General features: G+C 41.4%; 2 protein-coding genes across 5 annotated transcripts in view; one reads left to right on the forward strand and one right to left on the reverse strand.

Moving 5' to 3' along the window:
• The first annotated feature begins 1,961 nt into the window (after positions 1-1,961).
• On the forward strand, positions 1,962-7,356 carry SLC25A6 (solute carrier family 25 member 6). The gene is made up of 4 exons (XM_038133658.1): positions 1,962-2,147; positions 3,319-3,805; positions 4,495-4,635; positions 5,040-7,356. The coding sequence occupies exons 1-4, from the start codon at positions 2,037-2,039 to the stop codon at positions 5,195-5,197; spliced, it is 897 nt and encodes a 298-aa protein (XP_037989586.1). The 5' UTR covers positions 1,962-2,036; the 3' UTR covers positions 5,198-7,356.
• The window catches only part of LOC119699729 (granulocyte-macrophage colony-stimulating factor receptor subunit alpha-like), a 30,965-nt gene continuing 11,280 nt past the window's right edge, over positions 5,694-25,378 (reverse strand). For 2 of the 4 annotated variants that reach the window (XM_038133623.1, XM_038133632.1), the window contains exons 9-19: positions 19,489-19,606; positions 19,181-19,317; positions 18,054-18,174; positions 16,628-16,757; positions 16,361-16,536; positions 15,364-15,503; positions 13,630-13,662; positions 12,526-12,655; positions 11,808-11,901; positions 11,071-11,152; positions 5,694-8,371 (exon numbers count right to left, since the gene is read on the reverse strand). In XM_038133623.1, the coding sequence (XP_037989551.1) occupies positions 8,309-8,371; positions 11,071-11,152; positions 11,808-11,901; positions 12,526-12,655; positions 13,630-13,662; positions 15,364-15,503; positions 16,361-16,536; positions 16,628-16,757; positions 18,054-18,174; positions 19,181-19,317; positions 19,489-19,606 (1,224 nt within the window). In that variant the 3' untranslated portion in view covers positions 5,694-8,308. Of the gene's footprint in view, positions 8,372-10,242; positions 11,153-11,807; positions 11,902-12,525; positions 12,656-13,629; positions 13,663-15,363; positions 15,504-16,360; positions 16,537-16,627; positions 16,758-18,053; positions 18,175-19,180; positions 19,318-19,488; positions 19,607-25,378 lie in introns of all 4 variants that reach the window. The other 2 variants (XR_005256512.1, XM_038133640.1) reach the window with 2 other exon arrangements.

The following is a 25,378-nucleotide window of genomic DNA, read 5'->3' on the forward strand; positions in this document are numbered from 1 at the left end:
TTTGTGGTTCACTAGTCATCTGTTTAAAAAAAAGGTTTGGCCTTGTTTACTTTGGTAGGAAACACCCACAAAAAGTGAAAGCAGGTGATGTGAACTAATGCCCTCCAGCTAGAACAATTCCAACACATTTTAGAAAGAAAAGGTACAATTTCAGACAGAAGTTTGATAGGTTCAAAATATCAATTTCAGCATTCAGTAAAATTAGCAAAGTTACTGATGGAAACCAGGCCTGTCTTGGTAGGGCCTGAGTCCCTGCCATGAGTGCTTGCTCTGACAGCCTGTAGAGGAGGTTTTCAGAGCATCTAACTTTGAGTGCCCACACAAGAAGCTGGAACCACCCTGTCCTATTGTCCCTCTATTGTCCCACAGGAAACTGCCGCTAAGTCCTTTGGTATTCCATTGTCTTGGATCAGTTCAGTGACATACAGAAAAGCCCCATGGTGTGACCTTGGCACTGGCAGTGCTGAGGAGGAGGTGGGAGCAGAACTTGGGAACAAGGAAATACCATGGATCAGCATTACCCAGAGGGTGGTGAGTGTGGAGCAGAACTGACTGGTGCCTGGACAGTGCCTGAAATCTGCTCCCCTCCACCTGTCCCCTGATAGCTGCTGCTACCCCACAGGGACCCCACGCAGAAAGCTGTGTCTGCCTCCTAGACTGGCTTCCAGCAGTTGTTGCAGAAAGAGCCTTCTAGTTCACTTGCTTGTGCTGCTCATCGACTGCTGCCTGGGCCCACAGACTCACACTCCAAAGCCAGTGCTCCAGCAGCTCACACTCAGCTTCCAAGAATCAGAATCACAGAATCAGTTATGTAGGAAAAGAAATGTCAGATCATCAAGGACAATCTCTGACCCAAAACCAGGTCAGCAGATCATGGCACCAAGTGCCACATCTACCCTTTCCTTAGATACACCAAGGGACTTTGACTATACCACCTCTCTGGACAGTCCATTCCAATGACAAACCACCTCTTCTATGAAAAAATTCCTCCTAACGTTGAACCTAACCCTCCCCTGGCACAGCCTAAGATTCTTTCCTGTTCTGTTGCTTGTTGCCTGGGAGAAGAGGCCAACTCTCACCTGGCTACAGCCTCCTTTTGGGTGGTTGTAGGGAACAATAAGGTCACCCCTGAGCCTCCTTTTCCCCAACCTAACCAGCCCCAGCTCCCTCAGTAGCTCCTCACAGGACTTGTGTTTCAGAGCTTTACTAGCTCTATTGCCCTTATCTGGATCCAACACCTCAGTGTCTTTCCTGGATTAAAGGGCTCAGAACTGGGCACAGTACTCGAGGAGTGGCTTCATCCGTGCTGAGTGCAGGAGCAGGATTACTGCCCTGGTCCTCTTAGCCACGATGCCATTGACTTTCCTGGCCACCTGGGCACACGCTGGCTTATTTTCTGATACTGTCATCAGCATCCCTTGTCCCTTTTACGAGGGGCAGTTTTCCAGCCAGTCTGCCACCAGTCTGTAGCGCTGCACGGGGCTGTTGTCACCCAAGTGCATTTGGCATTTGGTCTTGTTGAACCTCATACAAGTAGCGCCCATCGGTCCAGCCCGTCCAGATCCCTGTGCATAGCCTGCGTGCCGGGCGGTGCGGGCACCCGCTGGGCTGTGCAGGCTGGTGTGGGCGCACGGGCAGCGGCAGGCAGCGATCGCGGAGAGCGCTAGGGAAGGGGACCGTAGTGGGGACAGTGGTGTGAGCAGCGGGCGGCCCCGCAGGCTGCCCCGCGGGGGCCGGGCCGGGGCGGTGGCGGGGCCGGGCCGGGGCGGTGGCGGGGCCGGGGCGGTGGCGGTGGCGGGGCCGGCCCGGGTGACGCGGCGCTGCGACACTGGCGCCGCAGCGGGGCGGAGGGCGAGGGGCGGGGTGGGGGCGGGACCCTTTCGCCGCAAGCCCCGCCCTCGTGGCGGCCTGACCAATGGGGCGCGGGGGCGTGGCCAGCGCGGCCCGGCATTAAGCCCATGCGCGGGGCCGCTCCCGCCCTTTCGGCTTGAGCGGCAGCAGCGTTTCCCTCCCGGCGGCTCCGGCGCGGCGCGAACATGGCGGACCAGGCCATCTCCTTCCTCAAGGACTTTCTGGCGGGCGGCGTCGCCGCCGCCATCAGCAAGACTGCGGTGGCGCCCATCGAGCGGGTCAAGCTCTTGCTCCAGGTCAGCGGCGCGGGCGAGAACGAGTAGCGCGGGCGGCGCCCGTCTCTGCCCCCGCGGGCGCCGGGCCGGGCGAGGACAGAAGGACGGACGGGGGGCGGGGGCCCCGGCCAGCGCGGGACAAAGGGCGCGAGCGAGGCGGCGGCGGCCGGCGGGAAGGTCACGTGAGCGGCGGCGGGTCGGCCGAAGCCGGTTCCGCCATGCGGGGCGGGGAGGGGAAGGAGGGCCGGGCCGGGCCGAGGGGGGCGGCCGCCGCTGGTGTCACTTCCTGCCGCCCCCGCTCCCGGCGCCCAGGGCACGGCGGGGAGGGGAGGGCGGCCGCTCTCCGCCGCCATTTTGGCGGCCTTCACGTGACGCGCGCCCGCGCCGCGATTGGGCCGCGGGGGGGGGCGGAGCCGGGCGGCGGCCGGCGCGCGCGGCCCGGCGTGACCCGGGGCGCCCCAAGGTGACTCGAGTGACCTTCGCGGCGGGGCCGGCTCCGGCCGCTCCTCCCTCGCCCCCAGCCCCTGTCCCTCTGGCTGGCAGCTCTCTCGGCCTGACGCGGCTCTGTCAGGCGAGTCCCACCACAGGCCCGTCTTTGACAGTAAAGGCTCTCACCTCTACGGGTGCCTGTTGAATTTGTCGTGATGTACTTGTCTTATACTTGCCCTTGTACCTGACGGAATCAGTTTGGTAAAGACCTCAGAGAGATCATGAAGCCCAATCTAGTGCCACGTAGTCTAATTTAAAGTAAACTGGCACTAAGTGCCACGTCCAGTCTTGAACACCTCTAGGGATAGTTGCTTCACTAGTCCCTAGGCAATCCATTCCAAAGTCTAATCACCTTTGGTGTGAAGAAATTCGTTCCCTAGTTCCCCCTAAACCTTCCTTGGCACAGCTTGAGGCTGTGTTCTCTTGTTTTGTCACTAGTTGCCTGGGAGAAGAGGTGTGCCCCCACCTTGCTGCAGTCTCCTTTCAGAAAGTTGTAGAGGAATGGCTCTCAGTTTTCTGTTCTTGTTTTGCCAACTCCTGGTTTCTGAGAAAGCTTGGAAGCAATTTTAAGTCTTTTTCCCTATAAAACCAACAATGGCCACTCAGAATTAACAACTTTGTTTTATAGTAGAAGCAGGTTTAAGCCTAGCTGCAGCATAGACCTGTCAAGGCAAGTGATCAATATTTGTGTTTTTATTTGCAGGTGCAACATGCGAGTAAACAGATTGCTGCTGATAAGCAGTACAAGGGTATCATCGATTGTGTAGTGCGTATTCCAAAGGAACAAGGAGTGCTGTCTTTCTGGCGAGGAAACTTGGCAAATGTCATCAGATACTTCCCAACTCAAGCTCTTAACTTTGCCTTCAAGGATAAGTATAAGCAGGTGTTTTTGGGAGGTGTAGACAAGCACACTCAGTTCTGGAGGTATTTTGCTGGTAACCTGGCATCTGGTGGTGCAGCTGGAGCCACTTCCCTCTGCTTTGTCTACCCCTTGGATTTTGCAAGAACCCGTTTGGCTGCTGATGTTGGAAAAGCTGGCGCAGACAGAGAATTCTCTGGTCTCGGGGACTGTCTAGTCAAAATCACGAAGTCTGATGGTGTGCGTGGCTTGTACCAAGGGTTCAATGTCTCTGTCCAAGGCATCATCATCTATAGAGCTGCCTACTTTGGGATCTATGATACAGCGAAAGGTAATATTTCAGAGGGGATCTGAAAAACCTGGTTTTAGAATTGTGTTGTCTGGTTTTGGATAGGTGAATGGGGATATCAGTGCCACATCTGTGACACTGCTGATACAAGGGAAGTCTCGTGCGTGTGTTAAGGCCAGCAGCCTACCTGCAAGTACTGGTTTTGTACTTCAAGCAGTTGCTCCTAAGGCCAGGAGAGTATGTTGGTGACCAGACAGAATTAGAATAATTTATTTTTTGTTCAGTGCATACTAAAGTTACACTGGACCAGTCCCCATGTGTTTAGCAGAATGGGATTGAGCAGTGCTTTTGCAAAGTAATTTTTAAGCTTGACATTTTGGGAAATAAGCTGTTGATGCATTTGTAATATAATGTTATCCACAGGGACAGTGACTTAATTTAGTGATGTTTCTTTACTGAATGCATAGTGAACAGTCAAGTCTTCTCATGCCAGTCTAAAAAGAATGCTTGTGCTTAAATTGTAACCTACCGTGATTACTGAGAGGAAAGTCTTCCAAATATGGCTTCAGTATGTTTAAAGTTTGTGAAGTGTTTTGCTGCAATTTTATTTAGAGTATGGGTCTACAGTGTTTCATACTAGTTTATCTAGTAAAATACCCATCATGCAGGGAATGAACCAGAGGAGGATGTGCAAGGTAAAAAGCTAATTGCTTCTTTTTGCTTTACTGCAGGCATGCTCCCAGATCCCAGAAATACGCACATTGTTATCAGCTGGATGATCGCCCAGACAGTGACTGCTGTGGCTGGCGTGGTGTCCTATCCTTTCGACACAGTGCGGCGTAGGATGATGATGCAGTCAGGACGCAAAGGAGGTAGGCTGTAAATCCACAGAGCTGTTCATGCTGTTGAAACAGCGTTAACAAGATGGAGTTCTTTTTTACCAAATGCCATCCTCAGAGTTACAGTTCCTTCCTCCATAAATCTGGTTTATTATATTATACTCAAGTGAGGAAATGCAGTAAGACTGAGATTGTCATTATTTATGCTGAGGATTTTTCATTATGGAGCATGAAATTGAAAAACTGTACTACCTGATTGCATTGTTTGATTAAACAAAGATATTAAAAAGGAGGCATAATTTTTTTAGTAAGTATTGTGTTGCAGTTTAACATTGTGGTTTGGGACATCACAAAGCAGTTAAATGAAACAGGGCAGTTGTTAAAATTACCTGAGATGAAGTAGGAATTAAGAATAACTTTTTGTTCTTTTCCTGCAGCTGATATCATGTACTCTGGAACAATTGACTGCTGGCGGAAGATTGCAAGGGATGAAGGAGGAAAGGCCTTCTTCAAGGGTGCATGGTCTAATGTTCTCAGAGGCATGGGGGGTGCTTTCGTGCTTGTGCTGTACGATGAATTCAAGAAAGTAATTTAAACAGCCTAAATAGAATTGGAAATCAAGTTGAGCAGATCATGTAGAATAACTACCATTATGGACCATTGACCTTCAAGAAATTCCTGTGAGTCTTATTTATCGGAGCCAGATGATACTTCTAGATGGGGCTAGAAACTGACATAGACAACTGATCCACTTCTCTGTAACACGCATGAAAACACTGAATCTGGCAATTCAGTGTGACAATTTTTCTTTACAGCAGTAAGGAATGAGTGGTGTTGGTTCCGGGTCCAAAGTTGTGAGGTCCAGTTTTGGCAGAAAAAAATCATTTGCCTGTGGATCAGTCTTCAGTTTCAAGTCTTATCTTATAGGACCATAAAATTGTATTTGAAAGCATTTGCTAACAAATCATGTTTTTTTCCACTTGTACTGAAGCACTATGTACCATTTTGCACAGCTGAACATCTAGCAACTTTGTTCTTAAATTGGGGCATTCTGCTGTAAAACAATAAACATACTTACTCGGTCTGTGTTGAAATTATTATATAAAAGCTTTGGAAAAGCCTCTTGTATTTGAAAACTTGTTTCAGATAATGGGTCCTGTGATACCTTTACACAAATAAGCTTTTAAAAAAAAAATTTAATGTGAGATCTTTAGGAAGGAGGGGTGGGGAAGCATGGGTTATACTAATAGAAACCACTCCCATTCCTTGTGCCTGATAGTGTGTGATGGGCTGCTGCAGGTGGCTTTTTGCATGATTCTTAGAAATTGATTTACAACTTCTGTGATTTAAAATTATGGGGTGGGGGTTCAGTAGTAGTGCTAGGAAAACCCAAAGTACCAGGGACTGTTCAAAAGTAATGCTCTTGCCCTTGGTAAAACAGCCTAAAATAAAAAATTTTTTTGTCAAATCAGTATGGAAAGCATCATGGCATTCATGCAAAAACCCAGGAACCCAGTAAATGCCTTCAACTTCTGAGTGACCTATGTATTGCATTGTTGCTGCTGATTGGAAATGCTGATAGTGCCATTCAGGATACTGTTTGGCCTCATCTCTAGCAGTGGTCAGTAGCTCTGTGAAAGGTTGAATTTAATCTGAAATGAGTTGCAGTCTAATAGGTGAAGTTGAAGGGTTGTGGGGAGGGAATGTGTGTGTTTCTATGTAGCTGTAAATATACAGATCAAAGTAGGTCAGCCTTCAGTATTAACTGATTGATGTTTAGGGATGGTCAGAAGACCAGATTGAGTAATTTCTCATAACTGCTCTTTGAGATAATGTAATACCTATGTGCCGTTCTTCATATGTATATAATCTTTTGTACTTTGTAATCTGCAAAGACATTGTAGAGGGACCAGTAGAGGAAAAGAAGGTGTTGAACTACATGTTTTAAGAGTTCTTCCTATATCGTGAGAAAGGAAAAGTGTGTCATTGTGTGACTCATTGAAGGCTGACTGAGCTGTCTTGAGTTCTTCTGTGTGCCTTCTGAGATTGCTATTCAAGATGAAGTATTTAAATTTCCTGCTTGGCTGGTTATTACCTTCCTCCTGAGTGTACTTTACCTTTTTCCTTTCACTGTTGCACAAGCACTGCTTTCATCTGTATGTGAATGTAAGGACATGACACAGCTGCTTCGTGCACAGGCTACGGGCAAACTTCATCTACCTACTACAAGTGGTTCTTACATCCTGTGTGGCAGTAGCAGCTCCCTGTGGTGCAGGCAGGTCATTTGGTGTTAACCCTGCCAGTCAATTATTGGGGGAGCAGGGGAAGACATTTTGTCTATATAAAAACATTAATCAGGTTTCTTTCTGTATCAGTGCCTTGCAAGGGTAGAGATAATGATGGGATACCTCCCTGTGAGAGAGCCCAAGCATAGAGAGAAACCAAATGTGGTAGTTACTTCAGCAGCCCCTGACAGCAACTTTCACACCCAATCTCCCCTTCAGAACAAGGTTTAATGAAAAGAAATAGGAAAAGAAACAAATGCTCCCAATTTTTCCCTAAACCGGGACACAGAGTTTAAATCAAATTGCAGTTTCCCTATGCTATACATTCAATATGAACTAATTTGTGGTGTTCAGGTTTGGTTTTTTTTTTTTAATATATGGCTTCCCTTAGTCATGCAGCAGCAATTTCCAATGTGTGATGCAGTTTAGGGATGTAAGAGGCAAACAATAAATGAGACTTTTAAAAAAACATTTGTTCTCTGTCTTATTGAAACACTGAAATTCATTCATTTAGAACAGTATGAACAGGAAACCATCCAGCATTTGTAAAAGAAAATACTGGCATCTAAAGCCTGTATTATTTTTAAAAGGCATTGGAAATAGCATTTGCACCCTTTGAAGGGAGAAACTAAAATACATTTGTGAGGAATTTTTACATGTAACATCTAGCTCTTAAATATTAAATCTTATTTTATATTCTCACAACTATTAGATTTTTTGAAGGCTTTCAGTGCTTTTTGTGTTACTTAGATACATACTAAAAGTGCACAGGATCACAGTGTTGCAGAGGTCTACTTACAGTTGCAATACTGAACTCATGAAATGGCTGACTAAGGCCAGTATTAATAATTATATTTGACAAGAATAATTTTATTTTCTGTTCTTGTCTTGCATAAAGTTAATTGCACATATTGGGATAGCTTGGTGTTACTGCTTGGAAGATCAAAGAGCAAATTTAAACACATTCTAAATAGCTGGTTTGGGCTTTAAAAATAACTGGGCATAAAGAAATTACAGTAAAACTACTGTGGCATTTTACAGCAAGGTTGTCAACCCACAGGAAATCATGATAATGAGGAAAGAAGCTTCATAGCAATGACGTCAAGAAGTATCAGCTTTATTCTGGCTGAGAGGGCTTGTCTCACATTGTGAAGAACCTCTTAGCAAGGTTTAAGCACTTCTAAGTAGGTGCTTGCAGAAAAGCTTAGTTGCCAGGCATTGTGGGTTTGAACAAAGGGGAAAGAACAAATTTCAGTGATTTTGCTCCTTTTTTTCATGTACTCCATTTTAAGTGGATTTTAAGGGGACAAACGGTTCTATAGGTGATTATATTCCTTTATAGGCTGGTTTGAAGTTCTTGTCAGCAGGATCCATAATTTTCTTTCACGTTGGGGAATCAGGTGTGGTTTTGGAAAGTTGGCTCATTCTTCAACTGTAGTTATTTTCTCAGTATGACTTTTTGTTGGTAGATTTACATATTCTGTCTAAAGGGAAAGAAAATTCTGTATCATGCAGTAAGCTACAAGCTGGTATCATTCTGAACATTAGTTTCAGCTGTACCAAAGGCATACCATCTTAATACCATCATTTTAATACTTAATAAATTATTCCAAGGCAGGAGAAAACAGTTTTGAGGACAATTAAGGAATGTTTCAATATGTGTGATCAGTATTAGCTGTCAGCAGCAGGACAAACAGAAGCTGATTTATACACTGGACAACCTTAGCTGAGGCGCTAGAAAGAATTTATTCAGTCAATATTGGCTGAATTTTCCACACGTAGGTATTGGCTGGGCATGTAGATAAAATATTTTGGTTGCTGTCACACATTCTTACCTTGGCTAACCTGGAGTTCTAGGAGAGTGCCTGCTGCTGGGTAAGATTGTAGTACTCATAGAGCACTTGGAGTTTAAAAGTTTTGAGGAAAGATTTAAAAAAAAAGGAGGGATGCCGCTGGTTGGGGGAAAAGATAAAAAAAGCAAGCTTGCTGTAGTACTGAGGGTATGTTGCAGAACATCAAACCAGGGTGTTCTGGGGACTTCTTTTCTAGGAAAGCTGAAGAATGGGTAAAGCACTGCAGGGCTTTGTGGTCATGGTGTTTTGGGCTACTTTACTGTTCTCCGAGGAAAATGCACAACGAGTTGCAAGTTCTTGGAATATATTTAACTACAAGCAAGAGGCGATAAAACTCGGTAATGGTGAGGAAAGCATATGGGGAGAGTGACTAGAAAATCATTGGTCTGTAGTAAGATGAGTAAAATAAAATGGATTAGAGGAGTGCAAGTTGTCTGATGCATTGAACGATTTGGTTGATAGGATCTTAAAGCAAATAAAATTGTCATTTCTTTAACATGAGTGTTTTAAGGATGCAGTGCAGAAAGTTAGGGTTTTTTTTAATCATGAGCTTTTCCAGCGATCTCAGGAAAAGTGTTGTGTAATAGAAGAAAAGAGTTAGAAAATGTGAAAGGTCATTGAGTAAATAGAGGGAAAATGAGAAAATGAGGCTTTAAAAAGGTGTGATTAGCAAAGGATATTTCAGGTTTCAAAACAGCTCAAAAATCCATTAGCACTAAATGCCAGGGAGAGTGTTTAGTATTCAGAGGAGGAAAGCTTTTGTAAAGGTACTTTTTGTACTGTGTTATTTTAATAACTTTGAAGGATTACAACATTCAATCAGTGTTAAAGGTACTGAGTTTGGAGAGAAGAGGTAAAATAAAATGAGGTTTTAAGAGGAGATCAAACTATTTAAAAATGTCAAAAATCATATTCTCTTCACAGCCGTGGTTGGCAAGTGTGAGATAATGTGAGGGCTTCACTTAACTCTGGCAACTGCTGCTGCTGCATTGCTTCCTGCATGGGAGTGCCTGTGCCGCAGTTTGCAGACCTCATCCACAAAGTCCTCTGGGTTTGAGTGTGTTTGGTAGTGTATATGTGCAGGAATTTGGAAGCCACTAAAGTTCAGGAAAAGCAAGCAAACGGTATGCAATTTTCCAAAACTGCTTGTTACTTTCCTCGCTATTATTATTTAATGTGGTGGACTGTGGACTGCTGCTGCTCTGTAGCCTTAGCTCTGGCAGCCTGGTAGGAAGTGAGAAACCAGGTATTTATGACTTAACGTGTATGAGGAAAACTGTCTAAGTCACACTCCTACCTACTTTCTATGAAAGCCAAAGGTGGTAGGACCAAACACAAATCTGGACAACAAGCTGGTATAGTTACCAAAACTGGAGAGTTTTAGTAGTCAGAGATTAGGGGATTCTTTCTAAACAATTGAAGGAAAATATATATGTCACTCTTGAAATCCTCATTGGAATGTGTGGTGTTGCCCACTGAATTTTAGGCAAGTAATGACTAACCTGATTGACTGACTTCAAGTATGTCTTTGCTTTAGCCAGCTGAGGGAAAGCATCCCCTCACTGTGCAGTCACCATACAAACCACTGCTCAAATGGATGGCTTGGAGAAGCATGAATGGTTTGAAGCCTGGTTGTAGTGATAGACAGAAGAGTTACTTGTTGTTGACAGTGTGCAGGTGTAAGACACTGTAAACAGGAAAGGAATAAGGGTAAAAAGTAATGGATTTTAGGTTCATTAAACCAAGCTATTAAAAAGGCTTTTTAAAAGTAAGGCTGAATAAACACGCAGAATAGGCTGCACACAGATGCTACAGTGTACTGGTCAATTCACCCAAAACACTGAAATTGCAAATCTTGTGTTGAAGCAAGAAGAAGGTTTGTTTAACTGTTAAGTCTTTCCAGCCTTGTTGATTTGCATTAAGTGTAATCGGATTTTTACATGGGTATAGGTCAGGCTTATGAAATATATATTCATGTTATATTATGACCATTGGTGTTTTAAAATGCTAATGGAAAATGTATCCCCACTTTGGGTCTTTTTAAAGTATGAACAGCAACCTTGCAAAGCTGGTACACACAGAAATTACAGAAAATTTACTCTCAGTGAAAGTGTAAATTCTGGTCTTAAAATATGTCAGTAAATATCTCCAGGACAATCTTTTAGTGTTGGCATAGAGCATTTCAAAGGTTTCAAAGCAGAATAGCTTGCATGACAGAAATTAGTTTTGGACCAAATGTTAACACTTACTTTTATAAGTCAGTTCTTCTAGTCTTTGGCCTGTGGTGGTTTGAAGTTAACAAATTTGACTGAATTGAGAAGAAATCATACCTGGATATCTTCATCAGTTAAAGCATTGAATTTGTCTCTTGGTTGTGGTATGGGAGGAAATAGGTTCTTGAAACTGCAGTACCTTTGGGTAGAAAATGGGATTGTGGAGAAATCGAAAATACTGCTGATATAACTTACACAAACATTTTGTGGTGTAACTTAAGGACATTTTTTACTTTCAAGATTGAATATCTATTGCTCTACAAATAAAATGAGAAATAAAATATTTTCAGTGGGGTAACTGGTGAGTAACTATTATTACACCTAGAATTTGGGTTATTAAAATTTATTTTGTGATTAGAATCACAGTAAATACATTATGAATAATTTACTTTGAATAAATCATGTGACCTAACTTTCACCACTGAGTGAGAAGTTTTCTCAAAATAAGAATATGTTAATTTGGATTCCTTCTTGTCTGTACTATATACAGCCAATGGCTTCAAAGCTACCTTAAAAATAAGAACAAAAAAAGCTACCTTAAAAATAAGAACAAAAAAAGGTTTTGTAGGATCTGGTAGAACCAATCACTTAATAACTTCAACATCCTTTCCTCCTTTTCCACTTAGTGATTTTGCATACCACAGGGCCCTCCACAGCAATCCTGGTGGTAATAGTTCATGACATTGATAATCAGATTATTTAAATTTGCAGGTAGGAAAGTAGGAGGTTGGAGGAATGTGTTTCATATAGACAATACTCTGTCAGTAGTGTCTAGAGAAAAAGGGTTGATTTACCTTTTGAAAAGACAATACAGGAGAAGTGTAATTGAGATTGTTCCAAGTGCAATCAGAAATAAAATCACAAAAATAAAGTAATCTTTTCCTTGACCTGAAACAACCAAGAGATAGAAATATTTTAGCATGGTAAAAAGCTGCCTTTGTGACTGTATGATGTAAGGAATGTGAATTTCACATTTTTTTAATGTTCTAAAGGACTTCAACCTGACTTCATTGTAGAATTTTGTCCAAAAATGCAGATAGACTTGATACATTTTAAACATTTTTAAATATTTAAAATTTAGAGAATCAAAATTCAGAGAGGTTTTTTTTTTTTTTTAATTCTGGAAAAAGAGAAGAATAAACAGACTTACCGAACAATTAATAGAGCAAAATTAGTGTAAAGGGTGAAAAGAAAGTTGCGCAAGGAAGGGGATGATATTCATGTAAACACTTAAGAGAACAGAGAGGCAGCCTCATCACAGCAGACCAAAGGCAAGGATGGGTTTGTCTCAATCTGTTTTTGTAGCCCTGGCATCTGAGTAACTGCTGCCTTCACCATCCCAGCTAATCAAAGGCTCTGCTGCCACAGTATTGGAGCTACTCCTCCATGTCAATAAAATTCCCTGAGTTCCTTCCATGTAATTGGGTTAAAATTAAGATTTTATTCATTTCTGTGAGGATGAAAGGAAAGCAAGCAAGGTAATACTGTAAAAAAAAAAATTTATGGTCTTACCAAACTCAATGGGTTCACTCCATTCCCCCCAATTTGAGCTTACGAGACAGTTTTTTCCACGTGCTCTGATTTTCAGGGTATATCTTTTTTTCTCATTGTAATTTTGGAATTCATATCTGTCATTCCTTACCTAAAAGGAAAGTGATCAGACTCTGCATTTCACCTCATAGGCAAATATTAAGAAACTTTGTGGGTAAATTTCCTGGTACACTTTCTAAAAAAAAACTAGTTTGTATGATTTTTTTTAGGTATGTACTATGTTGCCAGCAAAACTATCGGGGTTTTGAAGATTAAATTTTGTTTTAAGTTTATTTTCTCTTTGATTTTTCATTTCTTTTATTATGCTTTATGGACACTTTTTTTTTTTTTTTTTTTTTTTTTTTTTTTTGGGGTGTGTGTTCTTGTTTGTGGACCCTAAAGAAATCTGAAAGACACAAAGCAGAAATTGGAGAAGTACCCTGTAAACTCCCCTTGCAACCTTCATGGGAATTAAACAGGCTTAATTCCCTTCATGGGAATTAAACAACAGGAATTAAACCAACCACACAGGATGGTGTCTATCATTGCTAAACAGATTTAATGTTCTTGAGACAAAACAATAACAGATATGTAATATTTGGCCTCATGATACTTTATACAAAGTCTGGAATCTGCCAAGCCCTTCCAAGGCTTAGAAGACCACTCACTTGTCAAGGGAAGACTGACAGTATTTATTAAATTTATTTATTTTATTACATTTCCCAAGTTTTGAAGATTGTTGTACTCCCTTTGCGTAGCTGTCCTGAGCTATCAGTGGTATTATTCCAATGAGAAAGACTGTTTCAGATTTTTCGTAAGCAAAATGTCACATCTGTCAGGAACAAAATCTATTTGTGCAATAGATGGAATGTATGAAGTTTTGTGAAATGCATGGAAAATTTTGCCTACCCCATCCAAAAGTGATGTATCAAACTTACACTTACAGATATCACCGGAACATATTTTTCTGAATTCTCATTGCTACATTGATACAAAACCTGTAGTTCTATAAGTGTATTTTCTGTAATGGTATTTATATGCATAAGTAGGCAAAAGCACGAATTTGTATGTGACAAGAATACTTACACGAGGAAGCTTTTTCTCTTCTTTGGGCTCATCCTGCAAAACAAAGACAAATCTTTATTTTTATTATTTTCTTATCAATCAAATATTTCTCTATATTGTTCTCATTTCCTTGCTTTTGAAGATCATAGGTTATCTTAAACTGAAAAATCAATCAGATATTATTCTCCAGTAATGTCCCAGAATAACAACATTTTATTCAGAGTTTTGTCTTCCTACATTTCCTTTTAGAAAAGGAAGGAAACATTAATTATTTATCAGTAGATGTGAGAAGCTGTATTTGCCACTAAGGGTATTTTTATACACATTATGCATTCTCATCCACATCCAAATTGCACAAGCAATCACATCATCCTATAAACACAGCAGATCTGGAAGCTGTGATTTCACAATAGTTTGTGAAAATTGATGTGAATAGCAAATTTGTCCTCCTTCCAGTCAAAGTCTCTGTTAGACTTTTCCATGCTCAGGGGCTTTCTGTGAAGAGCTGCTTACACATCCTATGCAATCAAAATTTAATTAACTGGAATCAAATATTGACCTGGATCAAAGAACCTGAAAATTTTGAAGAAAATGATAGGTATAGGAATGGTGTCTCTCAACATGAGAAATGATAGGTTCAAAAATGAGTGAACAAATTCAAGAGCAATGATCTCAGAAAGCATTGAAAAGCTGAGGTCCTGGAAACACCTATCACATGTAATATCACAATAGCCAGCATTATGGAAAAGTCAGAAAGGTACAACTGGAAGGAATGTCTCATTACAGAAAACACACCCACAGTGTGTCTTTCACTGTAAAGCAGACTAGCATTTTCCCATCACTCATTGTCAGCTGAGTGCTTTCAGCTTAGGACATGATGGAAGTCATCAGCCTGTGCTGGGAATGAGCAGGGTGTAAACGAGTTGCTTAAACCTTAAATGTTAAGTGCCGCTTCAGCTGTCTTACTTCTGTTGGTCCCTACTGGAAGGTGTGAGTTAGCTAGCTGCCATCTCCATGTCAGTACTGCTGGTACCTTCAGCCCCTCAAGGGCTGTGAGGCACCTACTGCTCCACAGCAGGGAGCCCTGATGTGCACTGACCCTTAGGAGATATTCGTGCTCCTGTGCAGACACCTACATTAAGGCGTCTCAGTCTAGGAGATGAATTTCCTACCCAAATGTAGAAATCTACACTGAACCTCATCCATTCTGATTGTGGCACAGGAAACAAGAGTTAGCATATATTTCTTTCAAATAAATGTTTTGATGATATTGCTTTATTGTGATATATATCTTTATGTAGAACTTTGCAAGTACTTCACACAAGCTCTTATTGTCAAATTATACCAACCAGCTGGAAAGCAACATTGCTGCAATTGCTCCTTGTACCAATAGGTACCAAGGCAGACACTATTAATGCGTGAAAGATACAAAATCCAGATAATCCAGGCAGCCTGCAAGGTTTTGGTCTTGGTTTTAGTAAACAAATGAGATTTAAGGATGCGTTGCTTTATTGCGGTTGTATATTTATGTTTAACCCTTAGCTGATCTTTCCTGTAATGGTCTTGTGGCTGGGCAATTGCTACCATGGTAAGCCTTTGAGCTGCAGAAGTTCATGACAGGTGGGATATGACACCAGGAGGACACTACAGCTTATGAGAGAAAAATTAACAAATAAAGAAGTCAGAAATGTACATATTATAGATATGCAGGAGCATAGGCATGGTACCAAACACAAAGCAAGAAATTGTTTTTACCTTATTTTGTATGCTAATTTCATACTGAAAACACTTTGTGTTTTCCACATGACTTGTAAGGGGTGGATGCCATGTAATTATGCAGCCCGTTGGATCTCTGGTACAATGGGCAGTGACATTTAATGGAGCAGTGAGTATTTCTGGGGAAAAAATGGAATAATTAATATAGGCTTGGTCACTAAAAAACTACAACTCATGCCTTCAGAGCAAAATGCATGTGAAGGTGAGGCAGCTGATGTACAACTGTGTGCTGCTGGTGCTAACTGAAGTTATCTGGTAAACAGCAGTAAAATACCTAACCAAAACTTGGGAATATATCACTGCAGGTTTTGGACATCTGAAGTAAATGAAGCTCATGTAAAGAAAAGGTATGAAAGATTTTGTGTAATTCACTAGTGCAATCAGCAGAATGTCATTTTCTTCTACATCTGTTTTCCAACCTCACCTTGACAAGTTTCCATGGGAAAAAAGGAAGGAAGTTTTTGTGTGTGTGGTATTATTCATGATACATTCAAGACATCTGAATTGGAGTGCCTATAATATAGTTGACTCAGTGTGACCTGATTTCTCTTGGGGCTTAAATACCTAATTCACACAGGTACCCACATATTTAACTAATGTTGTCCTAATTTGGAAGCTGAACCTCACTCTGGTTTTAGGACATGTAGCTCTTGTGGCTCTCAGAAAAGTGTGAAATTAAGATATGGTAAAAATAAGCCCTCAGGAAAGGTGGCCTTGAAAATCTAACCATTGTGTTTCATTACTTGGAATTCATTATTATGTCCACACCTCTTGTCTCAGCAGTTTTTCCAGTCTGCCTCGTCTTGTTTTAGTCAAGTTTTGGAGCTGTATCCTGTCAGCTGTTGGAAGCAAAGTCTGCCCTGAAGTGCAGAATCCTGCAACAGCTACAGACTTTGTTTTAATATGCTTTTCAAGAAAAATTCCCCACTTCCTTATTTTATAAAACAGTAATAAAGTAAAATGTTCAATTACTTACCAATTTTATACAGTTCAATGTATTCATCATAGAACTGGATCAGGGAGTCTTTGCTAGACCCATTCACCAGGAAGTAAGCTTTTTCAATCCCTATGCTCACGTTTTGGAAGATACAGCCCACATTTCTGCAATTTTCATCCTTAATGTAATGCTCACATTCCATCTCCTCTTCATCTCTGCACACAGCAAAGTATTTCAGTTAAACATGAGCACTGTGATGTGTTGAATGAGAATTCAGACTTCCTTGTCTCAAGCAGACCTACTTACCTTGACTTCTGCCAGTAGAGAAAATACTGTGTGTCTGCTGGAGCATCCCTTCCTGCCTGCCAAGTGCAGTTCATGAGGAAGATGTTATAAATCACACAGGAGAAGTTTTCAATGGCTGACCCCTTCATGCCTGCAAACACAGGAATATCCATGATGAGGAAAAATCATGTGACTCCTCCAAGCTGGAGGATCTTGGCACACACTTAGGTATGTAAGATACCTGCAAGCCCAGCTTGCCCAGTTGTTGCTTGGGTTAGGAATGACAACTGAGAGAAAACTCTATTTTCACTCCACTTTGACTGCCTCTGAACTGTGAAACCTGTCAGTGAAGCATTCCACAAGTAAAGAAGGCACATTGCCTTTTAATACCATCCATGCTGCTACAAAGATAAGTATTTCTCCTTTTTCAATTAACGCCCAGGAAACTACTCCTGACATGTTTACACAGAGGATTTAAGAAGCTGAAACTTTTAGAAGTAAGGTTGGACTTTTTCCTACTCTCCAATTAAGCAGGCTCCTCCTTAGATCTTTTGACCTTCATGTGCATGACAGTGACGTGTCCTTTTGCTTTTCTGGAGCACATTGAAATGGGAACCTCGTTGCTTTTGAAGGTTCCTCATGGCTGGGCTCTGCAGGCATGCTCAGCCTCTTCCTCTCTTCTTCAACCAGTTTTCTGCTTCTCACTGTGCTATGTCCTAAATTCAGTGAAAGCATGGAGGCTTCCTCTGCTACTGACTCCAGCCCTCTTCAGTGCCCAATAAAGAGGACAACCTTATGGAATCCTCTGGGGAAGCTGCACACTTGGAAAGTAGCGCCAGCTGGGGAGACACACCGAAGTTTTTGGTATTCTGGCTTATATTTTGAGGGCCACCATGAATGTTTCCACTGGCAAATCTACAGGAAGAGAAGAGCAACAAGCATTTTCTCTGCTCAGACATGAGAAAGCTGCTAATCCATCACCTCTGTCATGTCTGAAATACTCCAGTTACACACAGCTGCTGCACCCCCAGTGGCTGGGGAATTTTAATGGAGAACTCTGAGCTGAGAAGGAAGGGAAAAATGGGTCGCAACAAACTCATCAACAGCCCAATAGAAAGGCATTCCATAAATAAGTGCTTACATCTTAATTTATAACAGCCAGAAGAGTTACTTGAATCCACCCTTAAACCACTGTAATTTATTAGCATTTTGGAGCCTTAGTATAAAAGAGAATAATACATTTATGGATACATTTGTTGTAATACATCTCTTGCAGAATGATGGAGACATTTATTACAGAGCAAATAATTTTTAACAGATCTGGAAGAAAAAGCTTTTAATAGAAAATATAGAAGTTACCTGTTATGTAAATAACTGTTTTCTAAGGCAGTGTTTACCTTTAAAAGATTGCAAATGCATAAAGCCTTAGCCAGACCATATACATTACCTCCAGGGAGAAAGCTGCATTGTTTTGAGATGTTTGTGTTTGGCACTTCGATGATAAAGGTTATCCCTTTGTGCAGAGGCATGTGTAGTTCCACTGGAAAGCTGCATAGTGGACTAAACACCTGTAAAGAGAACATGGTATTTTATTTCTCTGCTTTTTCTCTTCTGATGTTACATGAGGCTGACTATGGAAGTGCAACTCTGGACTGCAATTCCATGTATACCTATGTTTTTGCTTCAAACACTATCTCTCTCCTTTAGCACTCAAGGGTGATATAGAATGGAACTGAGGGATCAACAACATAACTACACAAAAAGCTTTGCAGCTCAGGAGGTGGATGCTACACTAGTGTGCAACTTGTTTAAGAGACTGATAGCGGCCCAATGGCATAACAGAAGATGGCAAATACATAGGGGAGCCACAAAGGAATTTAATGAAAGGATTAAGCAAAACAAAACTCCTCATCTGACCTGCCCAGGGGTTAAAAAGTGTCTATGGTGTTATACATACACTTGTCCATAAAGATGTGATATATTTTGTACTATGTATTTCTAAGGCACCTGCTTTGCTAGGCTAAATAAGCCATCCCTATCTCTGTTGAGCTTCCTATTTTCCTCTTTGGATAATGTGGGTTTATAACATAGCCTGTGCTACAGGCATGATCCAGTTTACTGGGAAACAAGTGAAGAATTTAAGATAACCCTCATCCATGGCAGTGTTTCTGGGATTTTTTTTTGGGGGGGGGGTCTCTTGCTCTGTCTCTTTAAAGTCTCTAGAAGTCTCACTTAAATCTCACAGCCTCTTTTTTTTCAGCAATTACATTCCTACTCATGATTCAACATAGCTGCAGTTCAGACTATCACTTTCTTTCTACTTTGGTGTCAGAATTTCAATTCTTTAGTATGCATTGGGTGCTCATCTCACAGTAAATGCTATGAGAAATGCTCATCTCACCCTGGCATTGCTGATGGCTTTCCACAGGTCCTAAGAGATCAAGCTGTAGATAGACTGCAAACAGCCACATGTCAGATTTTCTCTGCGACATTCATTTTTTTCCAAAATGAAAAACTTTCCAAATGAAATTGATAAAATGTGCGAATATTTATCTCAATGAATAGCAAGTTTACCTCTGGGTCTATATATTCCATGCCTCTGCCCATGATGATACATTTGTACTCAGAGAAATTCCTGCTGCTCTCCCAGGACAGCTCCATTTTCTTCCAGTCCACATTCACATTTGTAATAGGTGATTCCTGTGCATCTGCTGAAAGTGTCGCAGCATAAGTTCAGTAAGGATATGCTATTGCTTTTGTTGAATACAGAGGATGGTATCTGTCAGGCTTAAGGTAGACATTGCCAGTTTCGTTGCAAGTATCTCTGATAAATGAAGAGTTAAACCTCATTTCTCAGATTATATCTGCAAAAACGTACTTACACTCCATACACTGGATGTCAGCATGCAAGGGATGAAATAGCATCATATACCACAAAATCATACAAATGAGTCCAAGAGTATCAAACATATTTCCTTCTCTGGAAAGAGATAATGAAACCTTCAGAAAGAAAAGGAAAATATTTTTAGATAATGAAAGGAAAATCATGTTGAAGTGTATTTTGGTTTTGCAAAACTTAATTTTTTAAAAGATTCTTTAGAAAAGCCAAGCGGAGGATGTGCTTCAGGCACCTCTTCTTTGAATTAACTGAATAGCCATGATACTGCCTATAACAAAGTAGTTTGAGATAAAGAAGGAAGAAGGGGAGTGAGAGAGCAGCTTGGTGGGCAGCTGGTGGCCAGCCAAGGTCAGGGCCCCACAGTATTTCTTCCTGTTTGCCATCACAAATGGGTCTCCACTTTTCAAACTACATCACCCCCACTGCTGTTAGAGGTTTGCATCCATACAGAATAGTCTACTTCAAATTTTATCTTGCTTCAGTGTCAGAAACCAAGGAGTCAGATGTTCCAGATCACTGTAGGCAATTTAAATTACTAAGGAAGTGTGAGCACCTGCAAAGGGTGTCTCCACATTCATTCATGTGGTATGGATGACTGAGCAAAGCTAGTCTAACACGGGCATCAGCTCTTGTCAAACATTTATCATCTTATGTACAATTTTTTTTTTCTCCAAGGAGATTAAAACTCTTTAGAAAAGATTTCTCTATTCCCAATTTTTTTTTTCTACATGAAGAAGCAACTCTGGTTAAATTTTTGTTTGCTTTAGCATTGTCTAGCGGTGCAACTTTGTAGTAGCAATTTTCTTGATTACAGATAGTGCTAAGGATAATTCTAAAACCTAATTAAATTCTTACAAACTCCAGAAAAAGAGAAATGTGGTAAGATTTTGTTAGTAATCTGCCCTTCTATTAATTTTTATTCTATTAATTTTTATGGTCATCTCAGAATGCTGAGTTAAAACTGACTCCACTTGTGACGAAAGCAAAAACCCACTCTGATGTTTCAAGTAAGTAATTCTGTAATCTTAAATATTTTCAGAAGGCATGTCACATTTCCTGGAAATTAGCTTGATGTGACGTTTCCGTTACAGTCCCCAGGATTCAAGCTGGGCCAGGAGACCACGCTGGGGTTGCAACAGAGACAGACAATTCACTGTAACATGCTTATCTCTTGCAGCATCCATATTTGTAAATCATCATACTACAGTAAGGATGTGGCCAAGGCTGCTGGGAAGCGATACTGAAGAACCTCAAGTACAAACAGTGTGGAGGGCTGGCCACTGAATTCTCTGTGAGATATTGTCTCAATAGTTATTTCCACTTTCCCATGCTCTCAGGGACTACCCCAGTATTGCACGTGTGAACCTTGAGACCTGTTGTCCTTCTAGTTAGCCTCTTAATCATATTTTCTCTGTTTTGGTCTTTCTGTTCAGTCACTCAACACTTTCCCTTTCCTTTCCTTATGTTCCTTTTCTAGGCATTTGTTTTCCTATTCTTTGGCTGCTCACCTTTCCTTAATTTTCTTTGTTTCATTTTTCTTGAGATCTCCCTCACTCTGTTCTGATTACCCCTGCTCTCTCAAAATCTCCCTCAGGTTTTTTACTCATGACTGCAGCCCCATATTGCAGGTACCCTTCACGCTTTCTCATGGAAATGCTCATCTGGGACACTGCCATCCACATCCACATCCCTGCCTGCTTAGAGAAGTGTTTGCTGGCATCATTGTCTCCACACTCTGGACATTTCATTGGATGTGCAGTGGGAATAGCAAGGCCTGTAAGCATTCCCTTTCCTCATAAGAAAGGACCATTCCAGCTGAATGCCTCAACACATAGCCAGGTCCTCTGTTTTTTCTCTGTCTGCAGGCAGGATGGGCAATGCAGGAGCTGTGGTGAGCCCTGAGCCATTCAGCTGAGCAATCCAGACCTGTACAGTGGCCAAACAAGTGGCTCCAGCAGAGTGTTTTTAGGAATTTTCTGCCTCCAGGACCTCCACTGTCTCCCAGACTGGTCTTCTTCAGACAGTTGTGGTAAAGGTCTCTCTGGTCTGAAGTCACCTCAGTATTGAAGGTGCCAGAAAGAACACTCATGTCAAAATGATTGTGAGTGTTATTTGGAGGATCAGACCAGAAGAACCATATATATTCTGCTGTAAGCCGTATTTCCTCATATTTCATCAAAATAGAAATTATTGGGATGAAAACGCCCAAACAGGAAGATTTTTTCTGCCTTTCTTCTTTCCTCTTTCTCCCCTGGCCAGCCTCATAAATGTGTGTCTATCCTGCTACACAAGGGAGAGCCCCGGGGGGTACTCAAGCACCTGTTTTCCAGACACCTCAACTCTTAGCTCACTCCCTAGCTCTCCCCAGGGCAGTTTGTTATAAGCCCAGTCTATCCACCTTATCAATGCGTCAGAAGTAAAATACTGTCAGGTAGCCTGTAGTGGTTTCTACAGAAAGCATGCACGAAATACTGACTTAAGCACTATCAGTTCTTACCCTCTTAGTCTATTGTCTTTGCTCTTAGGCAGTGAGGGCAGGATGGTGCCAAAAAATGTCACCTGAGACCAGTGACTTATTTACTTCAGTGTCCCTGGGAAAATTACTCCTGCCCATGACACACTTCCAGAAATGAAACTTTGTATTTTACTCATAGGGTAATGTGAGGATAAATTGATAATTATACATAGATATGGAGAATATCATACACTGGCTAAGCCTTCCTGGAAGCATTGAAATTGGAATAGAAACCTTTCAGTGCATATGAAGCAATGAAATATTATTATCAAATTTCTGCCCAAATACAACTATTTCAGTTTTTAGATCAGTATTCTGATTCCTGTAGATGATACAAAACTGGGAGAAGCGGGTGCTATGCAACTATTTTTGCTTCAGAGGGACCTGGAGAAGCTGGAGAAATGGGATGACAAGAATCTTTTGGAATTCAGCAAAGGAAGGTGCCCCATCTTGTTCTGGGATCTGCAGGAGAAGAAAGATATGAAGCTACTGGAGGGAGTCCAGCAAAAGGGCTCTGACACAAGAGAAGAGGCTGAGAAATCTGGGGTTGTTCATCCTGGAGAGATAAAGGCTCAGCAGGATGTTATCCTTGTATAAAAAGGATACCCAGCTGTGGGGAATGAGAGAGAGCCAGGCTCTGCTCAGTGGTGACAACTGACTGAACAAGAAGCAATGGGCAAAGCCTGAAATAATGGAAGTTCAATTTAAACACAAGAAAACACCTTTTACTGTGAGGTAGTCAACTACTTGAACAGGTTTTCCAGGAAAGCTTTGAAGTCTCCAGTTTTGGAGATACTGACTGGACAAAGCCCTGAGCAACCTGCTGTAGCTAACCCTGCTCTAAACAAGGCTTGGGATAGGACAATTTCCAGAAATACCTTCCAGCCTCAACCATCCTATGATTTTGTGATCTACTTTTTTGCCCCCCAGGAAATAGAAATCTACGTATTTCTAGTTAATTTATAGAAAGGGTACAGAAAATAGCATTTCCTTCAGTTATTGAAAAATAAATGTCAGATAAAAAATGTCAAATAGTGCAATAGATATCACAGACATTTCATAGTCTTCCTTGGATCTTGCAGAAATCTTTAGAAATTTAGTATTTACACATTTCTACTTTTAATCAAATAGGTAAAAGAATCCTAACAACATTCTATAGAATTCCTTAAGCTTGAAGGACACTAATCCATATTTTGTACATGACTGCACCTAACTTAATCCCTGGAAAATATTTGTATCCTGCAAAAAAATCTTCTGTGGCACAAAAAATCAACACACAACATAGAGAGACATACCTCCTCTTGAAAAACTCTCCTCATTTATCTTGTTTGATTTTTGGTTTGCAGCAACAAGGACGCTTTATCGTGTAGTTTTAGTCACAAGCAGAAATCTGTAAATGTTTTGCTCTGCCAGTTAGCTTTGTTTTACTGCATGACAGTATTAAGTAACAAATGCTGCAAGTTAGAAAGCTTCTCATTTTATCATTTCCCTTACTGCTTTTGAGCTTCCTTAAGTTTCCTGATTGGCAGATGTTAGCAACTTCACATGAAGAGCTCATGCAACTAACTCTTCCTTCCTGTTATGTCAGATGAACTAAGCATTAATAGTCACAATATGCAAACACGTTACCCAGAAATACATAAATACTCAGCAGGGTCGCAGTATATCAACATGGTCATAGAAATACCACCTCTGTAAATAAACAGATGTTCATAAATAATATGTTCTGGCAATAACAGCAGTGTTGTGTGACTAGTCCATGTTTAAAGTGACTGCCTATGTTGGTTATGGCCCCTGCACAAGCCCAGCTTCTCCTTTGAGGAAGATTGGTCCTTAGCAGGGACATACAAACAGCCAAGAAAGTTCTGTGTGGCATATATGCAGGCAAAGAAATGCCAAGAAGAACACCGGACCCAAATTTCTGAACTTTCTCACTGCTGACTATGGGTTGTTTTTGTTTGGTTCATCTTAGGCTACAATATCATGTTAGATGAAAAAATGTGTGACGCAGAAATTAAAAGAAAATATCCAAAGCATTTATTGAATAACATAATGTTACATTCACAAAAATCTTTGCAGTCATCTAAGTATGAGAGAGAGAGAGGCATAATCCATTTTATTTGCTTTAACTCTCAGCACCTTCAGATGTGGCTCTGACTGTTAGCCACTTCCCCATTTGTTTTACATGACATCTGACATGCAGTTATGTAATCTGCATGTAATGGATTTTTTTTTATTATTTCCTGCTGTTCTTGGATGCTTTTAGCAAACAGAAGTTCATTTAACCCCTGCCTTCCATTCCCAACATAGGTGCGATAGCAGGAAGGTGAAGAATTCCCTAGCCTTCTAAGGTGTGAGGGAGGATCCCTAGTAGTTAGTCTGCTAAAGGAAGAACTGTTCTTAACCCTGCTATCATTGAACCAAAATTGTAGGGTGGGTTTGTTTGTTTGTTTGTTTGTTTGTTTTGCTAGTGTATGTGCCCAGATCCACCAATAGCAAACTACAGACTTCAAATGTTAAACCTCTTTCCCTTTCAGTTCACACTGCTCAGTTTTGCCCACCTTTACCCAGTGGTTCTCACTAGAAGGACATGTTAATGTTATTTTCCTTTTCAAATCCTTGGGTAAAAACACCTAGGTAAGTGAAATGAGTAACAGTTTAGTCACAGCATGTGTGAGGCAGGGCCCAGCTGCAGAATTTTGTCTCTAGAACCACATATTGGCATTGGCTCAGTCCTTGTCAGCTTTTTCAGTACCTTGGGAACAGGACATGCATGTTTCAAGCCTTCTACTCACTAAAGGATTTAATGTACTTATTTTATGCAGCTTTAAAGAAGCACATCCAGTGAATGTGTAGTCCCAGTTCAGTGTGATCTGGAATTGTCTATTCATCAGCTATGCTCTACTTGGATACCACCACTCTCCTCAGTGACCACTGCCACCTTGTGTAACCTTTCTGAAGCATCATCCTTCCATGTCACACATATTTGTGATGCAAGGTGTGTGTCAGTGTGCCTGATTAATTTTGATGAGGTCATTTGCATGCTGTTGTGATGGTATGTCTGGTGAGGTTCTAGGTGATGTGAAGATGGTACTACAGCTGACCAGTACCTTCAGGCTGCCCAAACAGTGGCTGAATTAGTTTTAACTGATCCATTTGTAAGCCATATGAGGAGTAGCTCACCATCCCTGGAAGTGTTCAAGAAATGCCTGGATGTGGCACTGAGTTTCATGGCTTTGTTGAAAAGGTGGTGGTGTTAGATCAAGGGCTGGTCTCAATGATCTTGGAGGTCTTTTTCAACCTTGATCTGTGAATCATTCTGTGATTCAATGATTTTGCATTTTAGCCTGGACTACTT

The sequence above is a fragment of the Motacilla alba genome, chromosome 1 (genome assembly GCF_015832195.1).
Source record: "Motacilla alba alba isolate MOTALB_02 chromosome 1, Motacilla_alba_V1.0_pri, whole genome shotgun sequence".
Taxonomy (NCBI): domain Eukaryota; kingdom Metazoa; phylum Chordata; class Aves; order Passeriformes; family Motacillidae; genus Motacilla; species Motacilla alba.